General features: G+C 47.2%; 5 protein-coding genes across 5 annotated transcripts; 3 read left to right on the forward strand and 2 right to left on the reverse strand.

Moving 5' to 3' along the window:
• Nucleotides 1-5791: 5791 nt before the first annotated feature.
• LOC112350779 (pentatricopeptide repeat-containing protein At2g34400-like) lies at nucleotides 5792-8799 on the reverse strand. The gene is made up of 3 exons (XM_024687589.1): nucleotides 6901-8799; nucleotides 6472-6615; nucleotides 5792-6154 (listed from the first exon to the last, which is right to left on the reverse strand). Exons 1-3 carry the CDS (start codon nucleotides 8797-8799, stop codon nucleotides 5792-5794), a joined length of 2406 nt encoding a protein of 801 aa, XP_024543357.1.
• A 3108-nt stretch (nucleotides 8800-11907) lies between these two features.
• LOC9661658 (50S ribosomal protein L5) lies at nucleotides 11908-13502 on the reverse strand. Its single transcript, XM_002982616.2, has 3 exons — nucleotides 13180-13502; nucleotides 12906-13106; nucleotides 11908-12846 (listed from the first exon to the last, which is right to left on the reverse strand). The coding sequence occupies exons 1-3, from the start codon at nucleotides 13468-13470 to the stop codon at nucleotides 12454-12456; spliced, it is 885 nt and encodes a 294-aa protein (XP_002982662.2). The 5' UTR covers nucleotides 13471-13502; the 3' UTR covers nucleotides 11908-12453.
• A 4635-nt stretch (nucleotides 13503-18137) lies between these two features.
• Nucleotides 18138-19944, forward strand: LOC9661267 (ribose-phosphate pyrophosphokinase 4). The gene is made up of 7 exons (XM_024687766.1): nucleotides 18138-18572; nucleotides 18637-18952; nucleotides 19016-19111; nucleotides 19159-19227; nucleotides 19285-19413; nucleotides 19472-19571; nucleotides 19620-19944. The coding sequence occupies exons 1-7, from the start codon at nucleotides 18217-18219 to the stop codon at nucleotides 19748-19750; spliced, it is 1197 nt and encodes a 398-aa protein (XP_024543534.1). The 5' UTR covers nucleotides 18138-18216; the 3' UTR covers nucleotides 19751-19944.
• Nucleotides 19945-21066: 1122 nt separating this feature from the next.
• Nucleotides 21067-24846, forward strand: LOC9661268 (vacuolar protein sorting-associated protein 53 A). Its single transcript, XM_024687718.1, has 23 exons — nucleotides 21067-21167; nucleotides 21231-21325; nucleotides 21378-21434; nucleotides 21487-21637; nucleotides 21701-21771; nucleotides 21824-21948; nucleotides 22018-22178; nucleotides 22228-22369; nucleotides 22423-22486; nucleotides 22538-22714; nucleotides 22765-22812; nucleotides 22862-22978; nucleotides 23034-23093; nucleotides 23149-23226; nucleotides 23272-23385; nucleotides 23443-23508; nucleotides 23562-23639; nucleotides 23686-23819; nucleotides 23874-23967; nucleotides 24027-24104; nucleotides 24154-24285; nucleotides 24348-24443; nucleotides 24502-24846. Exons 1-23 carry the CDS (start codon nucleotides 21092-21094, stop codon nucleotides 24799-24801), a joined length of 2514 nt encoding a protein of 837 aa, XP_024543486.1. The 5' UTR covers nucleotides 21067-21091; the 3' UTR covers nucleotides 24802-24846.
• A 71-nt stretch (nucleotides 24847-24917) lies between these two features.
• On the forward strand, nucleotides 24918-25754 carry LOC112350820. The gene is made up of 2 exons (XM_024687719.1): nucleotides 24918-24996; nucleotides 25057-25754. Exons 1-2 carry the CDS (start codon nucleotides 24937-24939, stop codon nucleotides 25666-25668), a joined length of 672 nt encoding a protein of 223 aa, XP_024543487.1. The 5' UTR covers nucleotides 24918-24936; the 3' UTR covers nucleotides 25669-25754.
• The last annotated feature ends 766 nt before the right edge of the window (nucleotides 25755-26520 follow it).

Below are 26520 nucleotides of genomic sequence, written 5' to 3' on the forward strand. Positions count from 1 at the left end.
GGATTAGTTAGCCCTTCGAACCAAATCTAATGCAAAAATCGGCGAGAACTTGTTCATTTTATAGGCACATGTCACTGTCGACATGTCACTGTCATATGTCACTGTCACTGTCGACACGTGTTTGACAATTCTGTGTGAGACAAATCCGGATCAAAGCGCACCGCGCACGTGTGTGTAACACTCCCCCTCAAACCGAAGCCACTCACCAAACCAATCTTCTCACCAATCTTCTCACAAAGCCGTTGGGACCACACCAGTTTCAGCTCCTACGTGAATCGATGGGGCAGCAAAAAGAACATTCGAGGACAAGCACATTGCAATACTCCCTCTAGCCTTGGAATCCCGAAGGTTCCAATCACGCACCTCAACAGCGCTAAAGCCTGGAGCCGGTGATGACTCTGTCCCATCCACAATCCCCAACAAACCATGAAACAAGAGATAGGATTCAACGGATGGATGGCTTTCTTTCCATAGTGCTATCCTAGCTTCGATACCATGAGACAAATTGGGATCAAAGCACACCGCACTAGATCACCATCACCATCACGGTTTGTGCTCACTTGAGATGTGACTGGTGATCTCAAGTCACCGTGTGATGTGGATAAGTGGTCCCATCACCATCACCATCACGGTTTGCGCTCACTTGAGATGTGACTGGTGACTTGAACGGTTTGTGCTCACTTGAGATGTGACTGGTGATCTCAAGTCACCATGTGATGTGGATAAGTGGTCCCATCACCATCACCATCACGGTTTGCGCTCACTTGAGATGTGACTGGTGATCTCAAGTCACCGTGTGATGTGGATAAGTGGTCCCATCACCATCACCATCACGGTTTGTGCTCACTTGAGATGTGACTGGTGATCTCAAGTCACCGTGTGATCACCCCGCCAGGAGATCCGGTTCCACTGCCGGAAGTGGCACCGCCATCTCCAGCTCTAGCGGCACCGGAGTAATCCAGGTGCCGTTCGTGCAGCTGGATCTAAATCCACATACTCCGGTGCCGTTCGTGCAGCTGGATCTAAATCCACAGCTCGAGGACGACTATGCCTCGGACTACAGCAATGAGGAGCAAAGCTCCGAGGAAGAGTGAGGAACCAAGTAAGTTGGCATTCTTTCTTCGAGACTTACTTTTTACCTTCAGGATAACCAAAATAAAGAAAGTCTCAAGAAATCCATGTCCCACCAGGAAGAAAAACTCGAGTTTGCAAGTTAAAATCAAAACCTTGGAGGAAACAAATGCTCGATTCAACTCCGGGGGTAAGAACCGTCTTTTTCACTTACACCAGGTCTTGTGTAGCCGACTTCTTAACCTTGAGATACAGAAGCACGGACCTCACGAACGCGAAGAAAAAGCTCTCGGTTTTGCTAGAAGGGAAGATCTACCGGAAGGGGAACTGCTGCCTCAGCGGTCTCAGCCGCTCTAAAACATCCGACATGGTTGGCCGGACCCGGGCCACGGGATTCAAGCACATCGCCGCGATCCTGCCAAGCTCCCGCGGCACCTTGACGTGATCCGGCAGTAGCCTCAGCCGCGGATCCACGATGGGAAAGACATGGTTCGTCCTCACAAGGGGGACAAGCCACCCGACCAGATCGCCGGGTACTTTCCCAACGTCGTGGACTTTCCTGTTACTGATGATCTCCGCCAGGAGCAGGCCAAAGCAGAAGACGTCCACCTTGGCGGCGAGGTAGCCATCCTGGGGCCAGTCCGGATCGAGCATCCCCAGCGATCCCAGCGAGCAGCCGGGCATCTGATCCTCCCAGGGGATGTCGTGGGCCACCGAGAAGTTGGCGAGGCGAACGCTCCAGTCGCGCTCGATCCAAAAGTTGGTGGAGCGGAGGTCGCGGTGGACGATCTCGTGGCCGTAGTGGAGCGTCTTGACGCACTTGGCGGCGGCGAAGGCGAGGTGGATGCGCAGCGCCAGGCACAGCGGCGGCGCCACCGTGTCCCCGCGGTGGAGGACGTCGAAGAGGGTGCCGCGGCCGGGCATTTGCAGCACGAGGAGGGTCTCCCCGGGGACGATCGCCGCTGGAGCGCCGCCACCATCGCCGCCACCCGCCAGCGCCGCCGGGCGATCGAGGCTGTGGCTCAGCCCGATGAGCCTGGCGAAGCTCTTGCTGGTCTTGGCGTCGGCGTTGAGCGTGGCGTGGATGCGGAGCTCGTTGGCGATGGCGATCTGGGCGGGGTAGTGGCGGGCCGAGTGGTCGGCGATGCCGCGCTTGATGATCACGGGGGTGCCGTCCTTGAGGATGGCCTTGTAGAGCGAGGTGAGGATTGATCTGCCGACGAGGCATTCGCTCGAGAATCCGCCCGTGCACGCCTCAGCGTCCTTGAATCGAAAGAGCGACAGCACTGGATCTTTTCCTCCGGCCGCCCTCTCCTGGAAGATCTTCTTCTTCTTCTTATACCTTTTGCGGCAGAGACCATATTCCATGGATCGATCCCAATGCCTCGCTCTCAGCTCATAACGAGGGAGAGGAATCCAAGAACCCTAGACACGACCGCTTCCTGAGCTTGCGCCAGTGCCATTGCCACTCCCATCCGCCGCGCGCCACCAATTGCAACGCCAGGCCGATGTCCAGTGCCCACATTCCACCAGCTCGATCGATTCGATCGCGCTTCCTACGTTTCGAAGGGACGAGAAGAGCCAAAGGTCGCCTGGAGCCCTAATGCTGACGTGGATAACATCTTTTAGTATATTCTTCATTTAAAATTAATCCAAAGCATCGCCAGATTGAGGGCTTTAGATTGTAGAAGTCTTAGGGCTTTAGATTTTAGCGCCATTTTCAAATTTAGGGTTTATGAGGGATTGGGCGCCATTCGTAGGACTGGAGGAGGTGCTCAGGCTCCGGGAGGGGGCGTCGTGCTCATACAGGTATACGTGCTTAGTCAGGGATCGACAGGCGCTCGAGGAAGGACGGCGCGTGCACGTTTCTGGGGAATCTGCTGGTGGAGATGTACGCCAAGTGTGGGAGATGGGAGGATGCGAGGCAGAGAACACAAGATTGCTTTCTCTTTCGGGACGGTGATCACCGCGGCAGCTCAAGAGAGGGATCACAAGTGGGCAGTGGCTGGTTTGTTTGGGAGATTGCTGTTGAAAGGCCTGAGACCGGACAGGCAAATACTTCTCTCGTCGTGCGCGTCACTCGACGTCGGCCCATGCTTGCCTTGTAGATAGCGGTCTAGAGCAGGAGCTGGGGAATACGATGGTGAGCAAATGCGAGAGGCTGGAGGAGCTTTTCGAGAGGCTTGAGAACAAAGGATTGTTCGCGTGGACTGCGATCATTGGAGCCTGTGCTCAGAGAGGTCATTCATAGCAGGGAAGCGCTCGAGTTTTTCCATCGGCTGGACTGCGAGGGTGTAAAGCAGGACATTGTGAGCTTCATCAACACACTCCGAGCGTGCACCAACTTGGAAGAATTGTCCGAAGGAAGAGTCATCGCCGGCTCTCGGCCGGGGGCCTCGACTCGGATGTCATCATCGGCAACGCGCTGGTAAACATGTACAGCAGGTGTGGTTATCTGGAAGCCAGAGAAGCCAGGGACGTTTTCGACAGGAGTTTAAAGAGCAAGGCCTCGTGGAACACGCTGATCCCCGCTTACTTACAGGAAGAACGCTCCAGGGATGCGATCCAGCTCTTTCTCTTAGATGGTACCAAGCCAAACGACGTGACATTCGTTGGCATAACTGGAGTTTGCAGCAAGGACCGCTATGCAAAGCAGGTCCACGAATGCGTGATTGCTTTCTGCCAGTGGTATCCTCCACTCGTCCGGTGTTCTGAGGAACAATCTCGTCAACGTCTACGGAAAGCTTGGTGACGTCGCCCACGCACGCAGAGTGTTCAAGGAGATGGAGACGAGAGATGTGTGCTCGTGTACGACGATGATCGCAGCGTACGCGCAGAACGGACACGAGAGGCAAGCGTTGCAACTCTACCACAAGATGGACCTCAAAGGATTGAAGCTGGAAGCTTGCAGCCGGATCGATGCAGTAAGAACGGGGAAACAGATTCACGAAAGGATGGTTTCCAGTAACTCCGACTCCGATGTCTACGTCTCCACTGCGCTCGTCAACTGTATGGCAAGTGTGGAGACTTGGAGAACGCACGGGCGGTGTTTGACAACATCGAGAACCGTGGTGACATAACGGCGTGTGGTCAGCACGGGCACAGCGAGGAAGCCATCAGACTGTACCAGAGAATGGAGCCAGACGGAGTTGAGCCCGACGAGATCACCTACGTTACTATCGTCGGTGCTTGTGGTGACATGCAGTCTGTAGCGGAAGGAAGGTCCGTCCACGACGGGATAGTGAGAGCCGGCCTGGAAAACGGAGCTCTCGTTTCCTCAGCACTCGTCAGCATGTATTGCAAGTGCGGAGCCTGGACGAAGCATGGAAGATCTTCGACGGTTCCGACTTGACCTGGTCTCGTGGAACGCAATGATCGTAAACGGGGAGGGGAAGCAGGGGTTGGAGCTGTACGAGCGCATGAACTTGGACGGTGTGGAGCCGAACGGTGTGACTTACGCCGGATTGCTATTCGCTTGTGCACACACAGGGCTGCTGGACGGGGCCTGCAAGCAGCTCGTGTTGTTCAAGAGGGACAGGAGGATCGAGTGGGATACTTCAGCTGCATGACGGATATGCTGGGCCGGCTGGGAAGGCTGGAGAAGGCCGAGGAGTTTCTCAAGAGGTTTCCACAGGCAGGTGGAGTTCCATGGCTGTCACTGCTCAACTCGTGCCAGGAAGCAGCCCATGAAGAGGAACCCGGAGCGTCGTACGGGATGCTCTCGAACATCTATGCGGCACCAGAGGTTGAAAAGATGAAAAGCAGGCTCGGGTTTTGGTATTCCAGGCACTCCAAGTCGCAGGATATCACATAAAGGTACTTAAACTTGAAGGTTTTCCTATTTTTCTACAAAAAACCTTTTCGGCACATTCTAGGATTTACGACCCTTTTCCCCGGAGTATAAAAAGGATTGCGAGGTCATCAAAGCATACATATGGCGAATCACAAGGACGGGTATGTTCCAGTGGAGCAAGTCTTGAACGAGCTGCGACGATCGGCAGAGAGGCTACCCATCCGCACCAGGGATTTGATGGATCTCATGGATGTGGTGTCCAAGTTGCTCTACGAGTCGCTTCCAGGAGATTCTGGCAAGGAAACGAGAACAGGGGAGGAGATCCAGGGTATGTCAAGTTTTTCTCTTGTGGAGGAACTTCCGGAGAAGAGACCGGATGTGGGCAATGCTAAAAGTTTCAAGAGAAAGCTTTGCTTGGATGAGGAGGATCACAAGCTTCTGGATGAGATATCGAAGAGACATCGGCTGCTAGATAAGACATCGAAACGAGCTCCTCCCAATTACAATCTCAGGAAGAAGCAGCCTAACACCACCCTTTGCTCCATGTGCCAGTGCCACTGAGTGAGAACATCCACAGGACAATCAATGGCGATAATCACGGCAATGGTTATCTAGCGAAGCGCTGCTACCAAGATCAGCTAAATTTTATAAATTTCTAGGGTAGTGAAATATGAATGAATGCAATCCATAAGAATCTAAACAATGTAGACAATTATTTTAATTCTATTGTGGTCATACTTGCAACTGACGATAAATCACGCTTGGAACTCAAACTTGCCTTTCTTCAAGCTGAGCTTACATTTGTAACATGGCCTGTTTCTTACAAATCCTCTTTACCATGGCTGCATTTTTACCGCCTCTAGTAAACGTGCCCTCGTCACACCTCCCACTGAGGCCTCGGCCCAGCTGCTTGACCACCTCTTGACTTTACTTCTTGCTGGCTAGAGCCACGCCCACATCTTTTGAGCCCTCACGTAGCATGGCCTCGATTATACTCAGTGGGAAAGCGCACCACCTTTTGTTCCTGAGCATCACCTTGGGTATGGCCTGACGATTCTCCCTGTTTGCCAAGCTGGCTATGGCAGCGTCGCTCAGAAGCCCAGATTCCTTGAGCAGATACATGGCATAGACATCAGGGCGACCCTGGCCGCCACCTCTTCGATAGGGTCGAGGAGCACGCCCGCGAGCTTGGCGCGCTTCAACAGCGAGAGGGCATCTTTCAGCTCCGGGGTTAATTCGAAGAGCTTCTGGTATGGTATGGGGTGCAGATCTGGCACTTTGGCCTCGTAGCTGTAAACATGGTCATGCTGGAAGTGCCGAAGTAGTGTAATCTCGTACACCGGTAGCGAGGAGAGAGGATGTTGCCAGTGGTGTAATGGACACTTTCGTCTCCAAACCAGCCTCACCTACTGGTCTCAACGCAACAACTCACCCAAAAGTTGACGGGTCCTGGCTTTGTAGCCGCCTTATGCTTTTCTACTTGATAAAGAGCACTAGCGAGACTTGAAGGATAATTCCAGCTGCTTTCTGGGATAAGTTTGTAGCGGGCGCTGACTTAGAGTTTGTGGTCTTTAACCCAGCAATTTGCTCATAGACCTCCAGTCGACCTCCATCACGGGCTTCTGCGTGAGCAATGCCAACAGCTTTTCACGCAGGAGCTTGGCAATGGCATCTCCATAACAAGTCACAGAAAGCATCCAGTTAGAGCCAGCACTAAAGGCTAAGTTAGAGTTGCAGAAGTCTTTCAAAGCCTGTGAATTAACTATTTCTCTCTTAGTAGATAGGCAGAAATGGATCACAACTAATGCGATACCAGGATTGCAAAGATGAAAGATAGGCTAAGAGGTTTTCTTATTGCCTTTTTCTAAAGGGTATTCCATGATTTACGAGCCAAGGTTAGGATGCACTAAATATAAATGAGTTTTGTTCCACGTCCTTCGTTTGGAACAGCTTCCTTTGTGTAAACCGCTACTTTCATGATAATTCCTTGTCTGAATCGCTATTTTCATGATGAGAGCTTAGAGATTGGCACAAACGAATGAGTATGCTGCCGAGTTTTTAGCATTGGATCTAAGTGCCGATCTTGCAGCTTGTTTGGCGTTGTATTTGTCTCCATGGATTGTACATCCACTCAAGAGGCTCGTCCAGAGAACATCGTTACATTCCTTGGAGCAATCTCTCAAGCGTTTACTTGATAGGTCCAGATAATCTTTGATCACGTCAGTGATAAATCCTTCTCTTGCAAGCGTGTCGAAAACACACGCAAGGTGGAAAAGGTTTGGCTCTATCCCGTGATCCGGAGTCATGGATCGATAGAAACTCAAGGCCTCGCTCGGCAGTCCATGGTGGCAACACGAGAAGAGCAGTGCAACGAAAGTTACGTGGTTTGGATCGATTCCATCCAAGACCATGGCCGAGTAGAGCTCCAAAACGTCGTGATGGTGATGATGCTGGGCGCTAACGACCAGTATGGAAGTCCAGGTGATCTCGTTCTTCACGATCAAACTCTCAAAGATCGCTACAGCATCGTTCAAGCTTCCGCAGCTGCCATACATTGTCACAAGCGCAGTTCCAACCATTGTGTCGGACACAAGCTTACTTTCTGCAACATGCCGGTGAATCGTTCTACCTTCTTCTATACAAGTGCAAGCTCGAAGAACGCACACGAAAGTGACGAGGTTTGGACGATAAGCCTCCAAGTTCATCAACCGGTACATTTGGAACGCAAGTGTACCATGGCCGTTTCGGGCATACGCTGCAATCAGTGCATTCCAAGAGACTCGATCTTTTTCTAGATTATCATCAAACACCCGCCTTGCAGAGACAACATCTTCTAGCCTTCCGTACATTGTGATCAATGCATTTGAAACACGAATAGTTAAGAGATCATCCATAGAGATTCGCTGGTGCAGTGATCGTAAAGCTAAAACATCCGAGCAAGTCCCAGTTAACGTGGTGAACGTAACCTCATCTGGTTTTACACCTTCAAGCTCCATCGTGTGGAGCAAAACTTCACATTCCTTTATATGCCCCCTTTGGGCATATGCAGAAAGTATTACATTCCAAGTTACCACCGTCTTCAAGCTCATCCAGTCAAACACATTTTTAGAATCCTCTAAAAACCCAAGTTTTCCATACATGTTCATGAGAGAAGTCGCAAGAACAGCATTGGAAGCCACAAAAAAGTCACACGATAGCATCAGCTTGTGCAAAGCCTTCCCGTGGTATATCACTTTCGCTTCTGGATCGCCCGAGAGGGCATCCAAGAGAAGAACAAAAGTGATAGAATCCGGTCTCACGCCTTCAAGCTGCATCCCTCGGAAGAGATCCAGCCCCTCTCGAACTGCGCCTGAGCGGCAAAACGCATCGATCATGGCGTTCCGCGAGAACGAGTTCTTGTGTTCCATATGTTGGAACACAATAAAGGCATCACGGACAGCCCCGCATTTGCCATACATGTTGATGAGCGCAGTGCCTACCACAACATCTCGAAAGAAACGGCCTGTCAAGAAACTGGAATGGATCCAAGAGCCTGTTCTACAATCGCCCACCTGGGCACAGGAACCAAGCAAGGCAGTGAAAACGAAAGAATCCCTGGGCTTCAATCCTTCTAAGAGCATCCAATGGAAGAGCTCCACCGCCTCGGTGTGAAGTAGACCACCGTGAAGATCATCCGTGTATGCCGAGATTATCATCGTCCACGAGAACAAATTCTTGGAGGGCATCTTGTCAAACACTTCCCGGGCATCACTCAGGCTCCCACACTTGCAATACATGTCTATGAGATGGTTGTTTAGATACCTGTCTGATGCGAGCAGCGTGTTCGTGGCCAAAGCGGCGTGGAGTTGCTTCCCAGATTCTAGGAGCCGATTGTCTCGGCAGAGCCTCACCTCCTGAACATACTTCTCCACAGTATTCAACCAAGTATGGTTCATGGGCAATGAGAAAACAAAATCTTAAGTGGTGCTTGTTAAAGATTTTGGCCTAAAGCATTTCACTGTATGTTATCATTGGATGGAGCAAACCTCCCACATCATGATATGAATCGATCATCACGCTCCAAGACCTTGGGTTCCTATATGGCATCCTTCAAAAAATCATCCTGGCCTTCCGCAAATATCCATTCCTGGCATTTTTCGTAATTGGTTTGGCCAGAAAGGACTTCTGGGCTGAAGGAATCCTTACATGTCTGGGACCAATACACTCTTGAGTTGCCATTGTTATTGTCAGATGTGATGCTCGTGTGTTGGGCCGGATGCAGCAATCCTGGTATATTTCTTTCTCTCCAGCAGCATCCATTGTAGCAAGGAAAAATTAGAGCTTAACAACCCCATTTCCACTCTTTGGCCCAGTCGCCCACGAAGTTTAGCTCTCTAGCAGGTTCGCATGTAATAGTCTAGGATGGAAGGAACGGTTTCCACAGGCTATAATTTCCGACCCAAGCACATCCCAAACACTGGAAAATAATTTTCTTGGCCTATACAATTGAGATCAAAGCCGATAATCTGGTGCCAGCAAAGATGAAGTCACTAGTAGCATGAATACTTCATAACAAAAGCAATGGACGAAAAAGGAGAAGAACAAAAGCAGGATTGAAGACAACTCACCGGCTTGGTAGTACTTCTTGAGGCTGAGGGTGTTCCTCAGTCTTGGGAGCTGACTTTAATTTTATTCAAGGCAGCCATGTAAGAAGAGGGAGGGATCATCAGGTTGTTGGTGTAGTGTTGCAAGGGAACGCACACTCCAGATCACATAGAAATCAATCTTTGACTGGAATGCAAGAGAAAGTCTGCCCTAAAAATCTTTGAAGCAAACTTTTTGCTTAAAAGAAAAGTTTAAGAGGATAAAATCACAGCCAGAAATATTTCTAAAATATATTAGGAATATCCATTACACCTTACAGTATAAAATTTTATTTATGAAAACTTGGGATGTTAATTACAACCTTTAAAAAATATTAACTACCCACATAAATAACTACTTTGTAATATCCACCAAATAGTATTAGGATAATGTGCTAAAAAAATTACTATATTACAATTATCTTGAATAGTTAAGTATGAAGAAATTATGCATTTAGGTGAATTAGAACAGTATTTATTAGCTGCCCATAATACTTTTTTATTGTTATACAAAACAAGATTACCATCATTTTGAAGTTTTAATACACAAATATTAATATAATCATTAGAGATTTTTGTTTCCCATATTTTTTTATTTTGTAAGAAAAGAACAACTTGACAATTTGATGTCACCATCAATATAACTTTACCATTTGGAGAAATCAAATATTCATTTTGATATAGTTTTTGTGGATTATATAATGTATGTTGCACAAGAAAACATATAGAAATGGAAGTTTCACTATAATTATTTTTTAAGTTATTAAAAAATAACCACTCTTGAACTAATTTATATTGTAAAAAGTATCCTGGATTTTCACTTTCGAAATAATCAGGACAACTAACTTGTAACTTATTAATATTAGTATAAAAGAGTCTTTGGAATCCAGCTATCAAAGTACTACCTCTAAGAGTTTCTTAATTTGAGCATTCATACTTTGCTTTAAATCTTAAATTTATAATTCCTACTGAAGTATTAATTAATTCACCATCTGCATAATTTGCAGGATATAGATCTCTATCATCTAATTTGGATATTAATTTTCTAAAAACTGTAGCTATTTTTGCTATATCTTGGGGATTTAAATATCCAAGTCTTCCAAACTTTGGTCTATAAACTGGTGCTATAATACATGTAGGAAAAAAATATAGTATAATATAAATAAATTTTATTACTGCTACCATCGTGAAAATTGATTTTATTTGTACTTCCTTTAAAAGAGAAGGTGATATTTTAATATTTATAGTTTGTTTTACATATATAATTATTAAATGACAAGTAAGAATTAAAGAAGGTTTATTTTGACTCTAGCTATGTTGACCAGAGAGAGAGAGAGAGAGAGTTAGTAAGTTAGTGAAGAACAAATTAAGAAAATTATGAAGACAGTATTAGTTCATTTGAAGATCTTTCTTATGAATATTTGCAAATTTGGTTCTAAGTGTAGGAAGTATGACTATTACAACTGAATTGAAAAGCAGCCAATAAAGATCTGCGTAGCATGTTATAGGTTTACCAGTCATGGTTGAATATAGACTATAGTGGAGCACACATTGTTTAGTCTATGATAGTTGTGGCATTCTCCAATGAAAAACGTGAAGCCCATCAAGCAAATATGCTTGTATTGATGCTGTAGAAAAGCTCCATTTCAAGAGCTTCATGGTGGCTCTACAATCCTCTTTTTGTGAGCACTTACCAAGGGCCTCTGGAAGCAAATCATGGGCCTATGCACAAAAGCTAGCATTAAACACTGAGGATTATAGAACAACCCTCAGGATTATAATTAGACACCTTCAGCATCTGATTCTGTGTACCACATTCAGACGGCATATAGTGCAAGCTTGCCACTTTTCCAGAAAGACAAGAGCTTCCACCACTCTTTAGATCCCTTTTAACTTCTCACAAAATTTCCAGCAATGAGTGTGAAACTGTGACACCACAGCAGAGGTGACCACCACATCGATCATCACAAGCCAAAAACAAAATGTGGCACACCCTGCCACTAAGCAGACACTATAGTAAACTCGGCTGGAAAACATCGTGTCTGGTGGCAACTCGTCATCGCGGGTGGTTTGGATTTTATTGTGATCGGTGCCATGCAGTAGCATCCAGGACATAGGCCAAGTAATTTTGGCACCCAGATATAAGAAGGATGATTTACTAATTTTGCAGAATAAATGGCTTAATTTTTTAAAATAAACGATTAAAAATAAACTTAAAAAGACGCTAACAGCTCATCAATTTTCATCATATATATAAACAAAGAAACAAGTTTGGGTAAGGCATTCTTCCAAAAATTCTCCTCACTTCGTCCGCTTGCAAAGCCATCAAACATAGCTCAACACTCGCGTATGCCCATTCATGGCATAAGCAGCCGCCATGGCCGTCAAAGACAAGCATCTGGAACCCGATCACACAGCGTCTTTTCGTTCTCGACTCTAGCAAGTCGATCATACCTGTTAGTATGTTCTCAAAAATCCTGTAAGCTTCAAGGATATGCCCGGACTGGCACGTCCAGTCCAAGTAGTATGGCCAAACCGAGCAAGGCACCTATGGTGGCACTTTCTCGAGCAAAGCCTCAGCCTGTGTGAGAATACCCCACTGCGGGCATAGCTCGTCAAGATTATCCTCGAGCGAGGACATGGCGTCGAACTCGATGTGCGCTTGTTCCAAACAGCCATTCTGTGCATACACCGTGACCATGTTGTTCCACGAGAAGACGTTTGAAAGCTGCTGGACGCTATCAAACACCGTAGCGGCTTCCTTCGCAGCTCCAAACATCTCAACCAAGAAGCGTCCCCTCAGATTGCCGCATGGAGCTGAAGAACGGCGTAGGCTGCAAACTTGCTTCTTCAGTCTTCTAGCTCCGCGCTGCTTATTCAGTTCGATACCACCCTGTGCTGCTACTAAAACTAGCTCCCGGTCCGATCGATGAGAAACTTGGTGCCTGTCGGTCACCCTCCAAAGATCTACTTCTTCTTCTTGGCGGGCTGCTTGGCACCACCCTTTCCTTTCTTCCCAGCAGCGGCCTTCTTCCCAGCTCCAGCACCGGCGACCATGCGCACGCCTTTCCTTCCTTTCACTTGCTTTGGTTTGGCTCGCTTCGTCTGCCCCAGATATGGGAGTCCCATGAGCATCAGCAGCCGCTTTGCCTCTAGCCTCGACTCGGCTCCAGTCACCAGAGCTATCTTAAGCCCCCTGTTCTGATGAATGTGCTCAAATCTATTCGCCGAGAGCGAGCTGAAGTCCTTGGTTCCGAGATCATACCGGTCTTTGTGGAAAGCGTAGAAGGCGCTCTTTTGCGGACCCCGGGTCTTTGGAACAACGAGCTCCAAAAGCCTGTCCATGAAAGGATACATCAACTGCATCAACAAAACCGAGACCTCGTGAGAGAAAGAACTACTAAACGATGCTCGCATACCTCTCCTCTCAACGTTACTTTGCAGCCAACCGGATCTCCAACCCTGTAGGCCGATCCCGAGACGGGCTTTGACGCTTTCGTGATCGTGGGGCGCTGCCCGGTTAGAATGTACATGTCCCTCACGGTGGTCTCCAGCACCACCGCATCAGTCCGATCGAGCCGGAAGTTACAGTAGACAACGATCTTCTCGATGATAGGAACCTACATTCCCGGGAATTCACGCGAGAAAACCATGGGAAAATCTTGCAATGAAAGAAAGAAAAGAGAAACAAACCTTGCCGATAGAAGAGTATCCAAACTCATCCACAAGCGCCGGCACCACTCTCTCGCGATAGAGCTGCTTGGACTTGAAAATCCTCTGGCCTGGAGCGTCGACGCCGGCGCCAGCGATGAGGCCGCGATCCTTGGCATCCGCCGCCGCCACTGAGGCCATATGGCTGGCGGCCTCAGCGTCCACCCTGAATGTCACCGATCCCGAGTGCCGGACGAGGAGCAACCTCGCCGCCATTGCGGCGCCAGCGGCAGCGCCCTGGCGGCGGCATCCCCACAGCACAGCGGCCGCCATGGACGATCGATCGATATCGATCAAAACCCTTCTTCCCACATTCTAGGGTTTATGCATTTGGACCAAAGAGCTAGGCAATGTGTTGCTTGCGATCGATCGGCAGCGGGAATCCTCCTTCTTGCGCTTGTCTCTTCCGAAATATCGATGCTTGAGGCACTTTTCGTGCGTGTTCTCGCAGATCGCCACCGCGCGGCGGAGCATTCACTGGGTAGGAGCCATCGCTCGAGCGTAGAAATCTCTCTCCGCTTAAACCCTAAGCCTCGGTAGCCATCGGTTAGATCCATAACTCTTTCTTTCCCTGTTTCTTCGGTCGATTGCGCAGGCATTGCAAAGATCTTTAAAGCTAGAACGATAACTACATTGCTTGCTCAACTAGACAATCTCGGCTCCGGATAGAGGTATCATCATACCTTGGAAATTTTCAGGTCCTGAGCGTGCAAGTGGATTCGGGAATAGGAGCAAACAGAAGCCTTCGATTCCATCGGACTCAATCTACTGTTGACAAGGTAGATCCATACTCCTTTACAAACTAGTTGAATTTCTCCTCCATTTCCATCCTCTTCTCTTCATTTTTTTCCATCTGCTGGATGATGCTCATTCCTAGATCAAGGCATGCTTGGACCAGTGTCCGATCTCTGCCACTCTCGCATCTGGTGGCCGAGCTCCACGAGCACACTAAACAGCCAAGAACTCTTTGCAAGCGCTAGCGGATTCTCCTTCAGCGGTTTTGTAATGGGCGCCTGGGAGGGTACAAGGATGTGGCATGGTGACAACGATGGCATTATAATAGCCCGAGCGATGCACACTCCGTGCGTGGCTCACACCTTCGAACGCTTGCGTGCTGTTTTCCATAGCGTGAATGACGACGTGGAGATAATGTTTGGAATTTTGGCACTGGAAGCCAGCGGCATTCGGTCGAAGATCCTCTGGAGTTGATTGTTGCGTGAAAACGAGACGAGCATCGTGTTCCAAGCGACGAGATCCATCCCGGGCAGGCATAAAACTTAGTGTTCGTTCAGCAGAGTTGATATGCCACGTTGGAGATTTGGAGATGAGTGCTTGGATGATGCCGCTTGAGATCAATGCAAAGTATGGAATCCACTCTATAGCATTGCGCTGCTCCACTCTCACCCCATTTCCCCTTGAAAATAGCGACTTCCAAAGAAAAAAAAAGCGATTCATTTCTAGCTTCCCGATTTCCTATACTCCGATTCTAGTGTGTCGACACCGATAACAAGGGATCGGACAGCTCTGGCGCCTAGCTTCCCATCAAAACGATTGCTAACGAAACATTTTTGTTGGATGGTGCTTGTGCAAGTGGAAAGGAGTTCAATGGAGCGCGTTGGGAGACAGGACTTCCAAAGGCGATGGGAATGAGCTATCACCTTATGGCGAGGACAAAATACAAGGTCATGGCTTGGAGTTTGCTGCCCCCAATGGTATTCATTTTTCGCCAAGATGGATCTCCTGACTGGCTCCTACTGCTCTTCCTGGTGAGTATTTACCTGTAAGCTTTGTTTTCACAAATTTATTTGCGTAAACAACAATATCTACTCTAACAACGTCGGCAATAAGAAAAGGTTTGGAGGAAAACAGTGATAGATATTTCCAGAATCGCTTGTTGGTTTTGTTGTTTTTCCCAAGTTGTGAGTTTCCGGAATTGATGTCGAGAAATGCTAGACCTTGTGCCATTCTTCTGCCAGAGACCTATGATCAAAAGTTGCAAGCTTTAAGAGCTAGAGAAGAAGAGATTTTACTATCTCCCTGTTCAAGCTCTTGCCAGAGTCCTATGGTGCTCCTCATATCCCCATTCTCCGGCCTAGTGGTAAGTTTTTCTTCCAATGCTAATGCCAAAGATGAGATTTTTCTTGCTTAGATCTTCATGAGATTGTGTTGTTGCTACTCATTTATTTGTTTTTGGCTTATTGGAACTAGACACCATTTTTCCTTCTGAGCTGGATGCTGGCATCCTTGTAATGCTCCTCGCTGATCCCAGTCCTTGCTGATCCTGGAAGTTGATCATGTAAACCCAGCCATGCTGCTTGTTGTATCTCTGTGCCATGGCACTCATACCATCATCATTCTCCATTGCAGGCATAAATGTTAACTTTTCAAAGTATAGTGGAACTTGGATCTCGAGCTCATTGAGCAGTGCAAGCCCATCCTTTTGATACTTTCATTCGATGGCATTTGTATGCTATTAATAGGCTCATATAATGTGGTAAGTTGGAATTTCATATGATGTGGCAAATGAATTTTTTTTGGTGTTGAGAATTTCTATATTAGGCATAAAAAATGCATGCAAACATAATTTTGGTGTTCTGTTTAAAGTGTTTTAACACTATTCATAAAACACACATTTTTTAAAAAAGAAGATTGAACCCAGGACCTTTATATATTCTTTGATAATATTTTAATGTTTTTTTTGTTTTTATTTTCATGCATAGCAAACATTGTATGGCTTAATCACCACAGCTGTTGTCAACAAGTTACAAAGTAAATAAAGACAAAGCACAAAATGAATTATACTACTATAAAATTAACCACGCGCTTTAGTTTTTATACCTTGTAAGGAGCTAGCTTTGTTCAGATTCTTAGACATGATCGGTAGGCTCTTCCTCATTTTGTTTCTGTTTTCCAACCACAATCCTATTGGAGCGGATCCCGAGTTTCTAGCGAGACAACATCCATGGAGGTTTGAATCTGGAGATTTTCATGTGATCTCTATGGCAATTCTGAAGCGCATCCGGTCGCTCTCAATGGAGAAGCATTACACCTATGGAAGAAGTTTCACTTCCACATTCATGGCTACATCAGAGTTCAAGGTGAGTGTCAGGCTGTGGCTGTTTAGTGTGCAGAGGAACGATGGAATGTGCTATGTCACACCAGATCATTTACATGTAATAGACTCCCAGGCCCTAGTGAATGCGTTCTTGGGTCTCTACAATTCTGTGGCTTCAAAGGAGATTGAGAGCATGGGTTATGGCCGAATTCTCTGCGTGTGGAAGATTTTTGCCATTGACTATGTATCTTGGTATGGAAAGCCAGAGTATGGATTAACAGAGCAAGAAAATCAAGATGAGCCAGCGTTTGATCATTCTCGTGATTTTAACCGCACCCTCTTTGACATTACCACCGATCCCGACTGGGAGAACTGTTGGCCTTTTCGATCCAACATGATCGGAGGAGCTGAAGCTGCTTTGGGCTCATACATTGTCAGGGTTGGCACGCTGGTATCTCCCAATGGTAGATACAAGGTAATCATGCAGCAAGATTGTAACTTTGTTCTCTATGAAGCATATCTAGAAAACGTGAATGCGGTGGTGTGGGAAAGCGATACTTTTAGGAAGGCTAAGGGTTGCTACATCAACCTCCAAATGGATGGAAATCTAGTGCTTGTTGATTCTTCTGGAAAACAGGTTTTATTTGCCTCTAATAGATATTGCCCAAACCAGCCAAATTGTGTGGTTACTGCTGGCCTCTCTGTCACAGATAATGGCTACATTGTCATCTGGCAGACTGACACTCAAACTGAGTTATGGCGAGAACCCAAGTAGTGGTCGATCTAAAATATGTTGCATTCACTCAGAGTATCTAGAAGAATTCTTGGGCATGATCTTGTCAAAACTTCTGGTGAAAGATGTGATTCGAGGAAGAGCCAGATAGGATTTAGCTGTTGGCATAGAAGAGGAACATAAGGGACTGGAGACCATCGACGCAAGTGCGCCAGCGCCAGAGCCAAAAGCTCTTCCTTCTTTCAGTTCTTAACATGGGGTCACACAGGACCCAAATAAATAGAATGCAATTGCATTGCATCTTGGGTGGTGGGAGGTTGGTACAATTGTGTTATTTAAACCTGGTAAGATAACAACATATATTAAAAATATTTGAAGTAAATGAATAGTTATTGTTACTATTACTAATAAAAGGAATAAAATTGGTATTGTGTATCATAATAAAATATTATATGACCTAAGTATTTTACTAACATTCAATAATTTAATATATTTGTGAATCTTAATTAACGTAAAATAATGAATTTTTTAAAGAGGTTAATTTTTTACATAAAATAAGAATAATTTGCTACACCTTGCATGTAACAATGTTTGGTTTGCTTAATAATAGTGTTATTCCTACTTATTAATCCAATTGATCAAATAAAAGTTTATAATTATAAGCATGTTTATAATTTATAAACACAAAATTAATATTATTGCATAATTAAATGGTAGAATAAAAAGAAATATACTAAAAAGTGTTTAAGCAAGTTTATAAATTATAAATACAAGATTAATTTAAATGAATAATAACCGCCAGATGGTAAAATATCCTAGAATATTCAAGTATATTTTAAGTATATCTACTACCATCAGGTTTGCTTAAGCAAATCAAAAAATGATAAATTTACTTATTTTATTTAGTTGACAATTAATTTATAGGTTTATATAGCTTTTGAATTAGTTTGCATTATATTAGAATATTCTATTATAGTTTAACTTGATAATAATATTGATCACCACAACAATGTTTTACATTTTTAAAAGATATTATGCATGATAGTTTTTTTGAAGTGATACAATGGTATGGTGTGTTTTTCTATCTGGAAGATTAGTTGTAAAGAGAACAAGCTTTTGCTTCAGGTGAAAATCCTGAACTCCACACGACTGGCTACACGGAGAAGTCCCATCATCTGAATTGTCACAGGGGACGAATATAATGGAGAGCCTATGATGTCTCCCTAGCATTATGACATTACAATGGAAGAACCCTTCTTTTTGTGCTTCACGTGGGTTCTCGGGAGGATCGAGTACAGCGTCTCGATCGCTGGGGCTTCCCATTCGGATCGGCGGTAAGGCTAGGGTCTCTGAGATGGAGCGTGAGATTCCCGCGGCAGTGGCGGCGGGGGAGCCAGCGCTAGGGATGCACACACTGCCTATGGCGGCTGCCCTGGCGGCGTCTCCAGCGGCGGAGCTGGCGTGCAATCTCCTCGACAGGCCAAACCGCAAGGAGGTGAAGCTCTTCTATTGCAGCGAGTACGAGGATTTGGCACGGAGGATCGCCGCCGAGACGGATTCCATCGAGCTCAAATCCATCCGCTGGAAGTAAGTGGATTTCTTTCTTTGTTCTTGGACCGATCGATGGATGGTTGTCTCTTTTTTCTTTCAGCACATTCGAGGATGGCTTTCCAAACTTGTTTGTGCCAAATGCTCATGGGATCCGTGGCCAGCACGTTGCATTCCTCGCGTCTTTCAGCTCTCCTGCCGTGATCTTTGAGCAGCTCTCGGTGATCTACGCTCTTCCCAGGATGTTCATCGCCTCCTTCACGGTGGTGGTGCCGTTCTTCCCGACTGGAACGTCGGAGCGCATGGAAGACGAGGGTGACATTGCCACGGCCTTCACTCTCGCTCGGATCCTCTCCAACATTCCAATCTCGAGGGGTGGCCCGACAAGTCTCGTCATCTTTGACATCCACGCACTCCAGGTTTGCTTTCTCTTTTCCTTTCGATCTTTCTCCTAGCCTCGCTCACCCCGACTTGTAAAACAGGAGAGGTTCTACTTTGGTGACAGCGTTCTTCCCTGCTTCGAGAGTGGAATCCCGCTGCTCAAGCACCGCCTACACCAGCTTCCGGATTCCACAAATGTGAGACTTAGTCGAGAGCTTGCAACGATGTAAAAAATCTCTTGCAGGTGACTATAGCTTTCCCCGACGAGGGAGCTTGGAAGCGCTTCAACAAGCAATTCGAGCACTTTCCCACGGTAAAGTTCGTGAGTTCGTCGAGTGATCTCTAACTGTGTTTCGATGGTGGATCACAGATAATCTGTACGAAAGTTAGAGATGGAAACAAAAGGATCGTTCGCTTGAAGGAAGGCGAGGCCGCTGGAAGGCACGTCGTCATTGTGGATGATTTGGTGCGCTCTGGAGGCACTCTCAAGGAATGCCAGGTTCGTGCAATGTAAGATTTCTTCATCGTTTTCTTAGTCAGTATTTTTCGTCTTTCAGAAAGTACTACAAGCGAATGGAGCCACGAAAGTGAGTGCTTACGCCACGCACGGCGTCTTCCCTCAGCAAACTTGGGAGCGATTTCTTCACGCGGCAGGAGGTACGTAGAGACTCCATTCTTCTCTTCGTTGACACTACAACATTTCAGAGAGCGAGAAAGAATTTTCGCACTTCTGGATCACAGACTCCTGCCCCGAGACCGTCAAGGAGGTAATTGGCAAACCACCCTTCGAAGTTCTCACGCTGGCTGGTTCCATCGCTGCGGCACTCCACATATAAGTGCTCATTCTTCCATCTCCAATTTTCTTACTCTTCCTTTGCTTGAGAGTTCATCCGGTTTTCTCTTCCACCACCAATCTTCTTACTCTTTCTTTGCTTGCAAAACGCAGGATTTTTTTTGCTCTTCGTTTAGCTAAGTTCATTGAGGATTTGCTTGAGAAGTAAATGAAAACAGGCTGATTTTTCCGAATCTACTGATTTTTCTTTTTTGTTTTCTTACAAGCTGTGAAGATTTAGATCAGATTGAGTTTTCCAGATGGCTGAAAGAAATAGATGACGATCTTCAAAACCTCCAAAACACAAGGCGATCAGATTGAGTTTTCCAGATGGCTGAAAGAACTAGAAGACGATCCACAAACTAGAAGCGCATTTTTCCCCAGCAAGACGCCCAAGAACACCATAACACACGCCGCAAAGCCGAGGAGTGGAAGAACAAACGTTAGCACTGCTTGTTTTGTCTCGTGAATGTTTTTAACTGTTACTTGTGGAGGGGGCTGTCCATGAGCCCTGAAAACGCTGCTCCCAGGAATCGAACTCACATTTCCATCTGGCAGGCTTCGATGCCACGGTGGCGGTCCAACGTCAGCACTGCTACAGTTCGCGCAAACGCACGGGAACAAGCCCTCGACGATGGAATCGACGGGAGGAGAAGATGGAGCTGCCGAGGAAGAGGATAAATTGAGAATGGGACACAGGCATTGCGCGCAAAATAGATCAGGCGTGTGATCGTGGTCAAAGAGTGCCGCGATGCGATCCAGAGTTAGATTGCTCGAGATCCGCAAGAATGCCGATTGAGCGCGCCCCGCCTCCATTCGATCCTTACACATGCACCACGAGGAGTGATTCCAGGGCCCCGGCCGGATCCAGCAGCTGCCATGGAGTGGAGAATCTCTAGGGCTTAGCGACGCTGGAGCGCCTGCTAGAGGGGATGGAGCCGGCGATGGAGCTGAGGATTGCTGCGATGGCGACGATGACGCGTTGTTGGAGGAGATTTCCGGGAGGCAGTGGCAGATTTGATTGTGGCGGAGCGGTAATCTCTGCGTGGAGCACAGAGAATTGCTAGAATCTGGAGTGGCGATCGCGAGAACGCTGCGAGCAAAGAGGAGGCATCCGAGATGGAAGAGGAGGAGATCCATAGCCTGGTATCGAGTGACATTGATCGGTGAGGAAGAAAGGAGGAGAAATTCGCGACAAACGAGGACAGCCGCGGATAAAAAGAAGCCACTCGCTTGCCAGAGCTTTCCTAAATTTGCTCGCGCTGCTTGAAAGAGCATATGCCTCTCAACGGTAGAGAATATGCCAGCTAAGCTCTAGGGCACAGTCTCTGGTGGAGGTAGGGCGATGGCGATGGCGATGACGGCTCCCCAGGTGGAGAATGCGCCCATTCTCGACTTCATCAACAACGTCTTCCCGAACGGTAGGCAATGGCAATGCCGCTCGCTGCATAGATCGATCACTTGAGCTCTTGATTGAGCTGCAGAGGCGTCGCTGATCGCTGTGGAGCCGCTCATCCAGAAGCTGAGGAACAAAATTCGTCGCGGCGATGCCGAAATCCTTGCTGCTGTCCGGCAACAGGTTCGTTCTAGATCCAGTGGCTTGTCCTCGGATCTGAGTAATATCCACACAGAGCTCCTCAGGAACTAAAGCTAAAGAAGATCTTGCCGATGCCATGCGTGCTATCGAGGTATTTCTTCTGTCACTTCAGTCAGGAGCGAATTGTTTTGTTGATTTGCCAGGAATTGGCAAACAAAATCCGGGAGATCAAGTCCAAAGCGGAACAAAGCGAGGTGATGGTTCAAGAGCTATGCCGTGATATAAAGAAGCTCGATTTTGCAAAGAAGCACATCACAACAACTATCACTGCTCTACATCGTTTGTCAATGCTTGGTAAATTTTATCGTTTTTCAATGGTTTTGGTTATCTTACGGTTTTGTTTTCCGTTCTTCGCAGTCTCGGCCGTGGAGCAACTTCAGGGAATGGCATCTAAGCGACAGTACAAAGAAGCCGCCGGACAGTTAGAGGTTTGTAATTATCAAGACGAAGTATTGAGCTGTGTGACCTTTTCTTCGCTAGGCTGTGAACCAGCTTTGTGGTCATTTTGAGGCATACAAGGATGTTCCTAAGATCAATGAGCTCAGAGGTACCTACAAGACCATTAAAGAGACTCTAAAGGCTCACGTTTTTAACGATTTTTCAAGGTGTGAAGTGATATGGCTTTTTTTTTCAATTCAATTTTATGTTTAACATCTTTTGTATTTGTTTCGCAGCTTAGGCACTGCTGGTTTGAAAGAAGATGGAAACCTCATGCAACAGCTAGCCGATGCTTGCTTCGTTGTTGATGCTTTGGAGCGGACTGTCCGCGAGGAGCTCATCGTCAATATTTGCAGTAAAGAACTGACTGCCTATCAGCAAATTTTCCAAGGCACAGGTAAAACTTTCCAGAACAGGCATGCTGATTATGATTCTACATTCTGTAGAGGTTGCAAAACTTGATAAGGTGGAACGCCGCTATGCTTGGATAAAACGACAGCTCCGTGCAAACGAAGATATCTGGCAGATCTTTCCTGCGCACTGGCGCGTCGCCTTTCTGCTTTGTATGCAGTTTTGTAAAGTAACTAGGTAAGGCAGGATTTCATATGTTCGGTCTTGATGAACTCGGTCTCTGTATCCAGGGCACAATTACTAGAGATTTTGGATGGTTTGAAGGAACAACCAGATGTTCAAACTCTCCTTCAGGTAAAATGATATTGCAATAGCGACGGACACTTCATTTTGGCTGTAAAATAGGCACTGCAAAGGACCTTGGAGTTTGAGGAGGAGCTTGCTGAGCGCTTTGGAATGGGGAGCGACAAGGCTGAGGACCAGGATGAAGGTGAAGGTGATGAGCAGAGTGCTTCCGCTTTGCGGAGAAAATATGAGAAGCAACTGGCCGTAAAAGGTGGTCGATCAAGCCAAGTTTACCCCGTAAGTATCAAGTTTCATGTTGGAGCGAAGTGGTCTAAATCATTTGACAGGATGGCGAAGGAACAGAAAAAGAAAAAAGACCTGAATATTTGTCAGCGGTATGTAGCGAGTTGATTATCTTTAAGCACTCAAGTTTCTTTGTTACAGACAGCAGCTAATTTCAGCTTTCGTGGCATCATATCGTCATGCTTCGAGTCTCACCTAGGTCCTTATGTTGAATTAGAAGAAAAGAATCTGCTCGAGACTTTGGAAAAACTTGTGATGGTAAGTATCTATTTTTACTTCCTCGGCAGCTCGGAATTGACTCATACCTGTGTAGGAGGAGAGCTGGGAGGCTGAAGAAGGTAGTCAAACTAACATTCTTACAAGCAGCACACAGGTCTGAAGGTTTTTTACATAGCTGTCCGGATATACTTAAGAAAACTTTTCTACAGGTTTTTCTCGTGATCAAGAAAAGTTTGAAACGCTGTGTAGCTCTTACAAAAAATCAAACGCTCTTCAGCTTATATAAGGTATCTCGATTAAAGCACTCTATCAGAAACTGAACGCCTTGGCAGGTCTTTCAACGAGTACTCAGGGCGTATGCTGGTAAATTGATTGGACGACTACCAAAGGTTGGAGCTGGCGCGGGACTTGTTGCCGTAGCGACAGGCATGGAAAGTCATTTACGGGTACACTATCTAACTCGTTTCTATTTTGATAATAATCAAGCCTTTCCAGTTTTACAGGTTTCGGACAAAGACGAAAGGGTCATATGCTATATTGTCAACACTGCAGAATATTGCCATGAAACTGTGAGTACTTAAAATCTTTAAAACTTGTAGTCACGTTTTGTCTCTTGAATCAGGCTGGGCAATTAGGAGAAAACATTTCCAGAGTGATTGATTCTCAGTTCGCGGAAAGCATCGACTTGTCGGAAGAACAGGTAACTTTCCATTTGTGTTGGATTTCTTACGAGCTTGGCTATGAAGGATGAATTCTCCGGCGTGATTACCAAAGCGCTTTCATCCCTTGTGATGGGACTGGAAACGCGATTGGAAAACGAGCTGGCAGCTATGACAAGAGTGCCATGGGGGACGATTGAAGGTGTTGGCGATCAATCCGAGTAAGAGTATATCATCCTTAAAAACAGACTCGAGCTTTAATATTTTTGTTACAGATATGTTAATGGAATCAGCTCGATTCTGTCTAGTAGCATTCCAGTTATATCTGGTCTATTGTCTCCGTTGTACTTCCAGTTTTTTCTAGACAAGGTATGGTACTTCATTACCCATAGTACTTGTGATCTTATATACCTGTGTGGATATGACAGTTAGCAGCGTCCTTCGCTCCTCGATTTTATATGAATATATACAAATGCAAACGCATCACAGAAACTGGGGCTCAGCAGGTATGTTTTCTTTTACCAAACTCTCGTGCTAACTTTGTTTCTCTTTTAGATGCTACTCGATACACAAGCGGTAAAAACAATTTTACTTGAAGTCCCTGCATTGGGAGGCCAGACAGCTGCTCCGGCAAGCTACACCAAGTATGTCACTCGTGAAATCGGCAAGGCGGAGGCTCTCTTGAAGGTAAGTAGCCAGGCGCAAAATTTCTTCTTCCGACTGATCAATGACCACTTCTCGGGTGCCAGGTCATTTTGTCACCGATTGAATCCATCGCTGACACTTACCATGCTCTACTGCCTGAAGGCTCTGGTGCCGACTTCCAGCGTCTACTAGATCTCAAGGTTTGTGATGCTCTTTCTGTTATAGAGCTACATTCTCACGTACTCTTTCGAAATCCAGGGACTGAAGAAAAGTGACCAACAGCCACTGCTGGATTACTTCACCAAGCGTGGGATGGGAACTTTGCTGCCAGTTAGTCCGGCGTCGGGACCTTCATCGCCACTCACTCCAAGCGCTGCGAGCAGAGAAGCGATGATGGCTCGAGCAGCAGCGCTCGGACGAGGAGCGATGGCTCAATCCGCGGCAGCAGCGGCCGCAGTCTCCAGCACTGGACTGAGACGATTCTTCGCGCTGGCCGAGTCCGCGAAAGAAGGAGCTGCCAAACGAGAAGGAGCGTTTAGAAAGCTCTTCAACTCGTGAGACTAGACTGTAACCTTTCAAAGCGAATTTAACGGTGACGATGTACGTAACGGGTTTTGGACACCGACGGCTATCATGCAGCCACGTGGACGGTGGATGTTGCTTTAGAGCGCAACGTCTTTTTTTTATTAGGGCATGGCTATGACGGAGGAGGAGGAGCAGCGCAGCCGGAGGAGTCTCTTCAGCAGCGCCGAGGTAGCGTCCAATCCTTCTCCTGGTTCTCGCGATTCTACTCTCGCTCGTCTTGCCTCGCAGAAGCAATCTCAATCGCAGTCCGAGTCCTTGTTGGGGAAGCGGCCCGCGCCGATCTCTTCTCCGGCGCCGTGCTCCAAGCGCCAGCAAAAATCTCCCGTTCCCTATCGCTGCAGAGATCTTCCGCGACGACCCAGCGACGCTCCCCGGGCAACGAATGCCAAGCGCCCCGCCGCCACCACTTCCACCACTTCGAGAAAGCTCACGGATATCTATGGCGATCCGGCTTCCATTTTCACTTCTTCTATCTCTTCGCCTTCTTCCTCCGCTGCCGTGCTTTCACAGGAAACAAGAGAAGATCACGAGGAGGAGGATCTCGATGCTGTGGCTGCGTCGCTGGAGGAATTCGTGAGGGAGAGGAGGGTAGAGCTGCGTGGCGAAGAAGAACAAGGGGGGGAGCTAGTGCTGCTACATCACGAAGAGCGACTAGAGTTTCACGAAGAACACCACGAACAAGGTGAAGAACCGGGCTCTCCGCGAACTCCACCGGCGAGCTCCTCCACTCCCGCCGCTCCAGTCACTCCCATGGCGCCGCTAAAGCGCGGGAGAGCTATGGTGGCAAGACCACGTCCCCCTCCCAGCGCCGTCCACAGAAGGCTAAACTTTGACCATTGATTATACGTCGAAAAATCTAAGAGTCATTATAATCGATGTTTGTGAGCATTAGTCCTCTGTGAATATCAATCTAACATCTTTCTTTCCATCCTCATCAAAGCAAATCAAAGATTGTTCTAAGCAGTAAGAGCCACATTGAGAGAATTTGGAGGCAATGGAACCTCTTCCCAGCTCACAATCCTCTTCTCCATGTCCAAAGTACCCTCAAACACAATCGATTTGATGGGGCTGTAGTAGATCTCCACCAGCGCTTTGCTACCACGGACGCTAAACCCTCCAACCTCGCACACCAGGTCCGCCAGGATCTCCATCAAACTGGTACAAACTCCCGCGCAAGTAAACCTCCTGGTCACCTCGTCCGTCACGAAATCATACTCCTCGATCGCCCACAGCTCGATATCGAAGCAAAACCTGGTCGAGACATCGAACTGGCCGACGTCCTCCTTGAGCCAAGTGCCCAGATTCACGCTCGCCCAAAACTCCCCCGACACGTCGAGCAGATCATCCGGGTCGTCGTCCATCTCGCTCACCATCAGGGGCCGGCCATTGAAGAGGAAGAAGTTGTAACGCTCCTGGACTTGCAAGCCTCGCGTGGTGAGAAGCTCCCAAGTATCGGTGGCAATGTCGTAGACCTTGCTGGATCCCCGGGACTCCGGAACCACGAAGATCTTGCCATTGAAGCCCGCGAACCAAACATACTCCTCGCCCATCAAGCCCGGCATGCTGGAAACGCTCCGCCATGCCGCCGGTTCTTCATGGCCGAGAGCGGCGAGATCAAAAACGTGAACTTGGTTGTCTCGCGAGAGCAAGAACACTCTCTTCATGTGGTATACCATCACGCTATCCGGTTGT

Source organism: Selaginella moellendorffii, unplaced genomic scaffold, assembly GCF_000143415.4.
Source record: "Selaginella moellendorffii unplaced genomic scaffold, v1.0 SELMOscaffold_54, whole genome shotgun sequence".
NCBI lineage: Eukaryota > Viridiplantae > Streptophyta > Lycopodiopsida > Selaginellales > Selaginellaceae > Selaginella > Selaginella moellendorffii.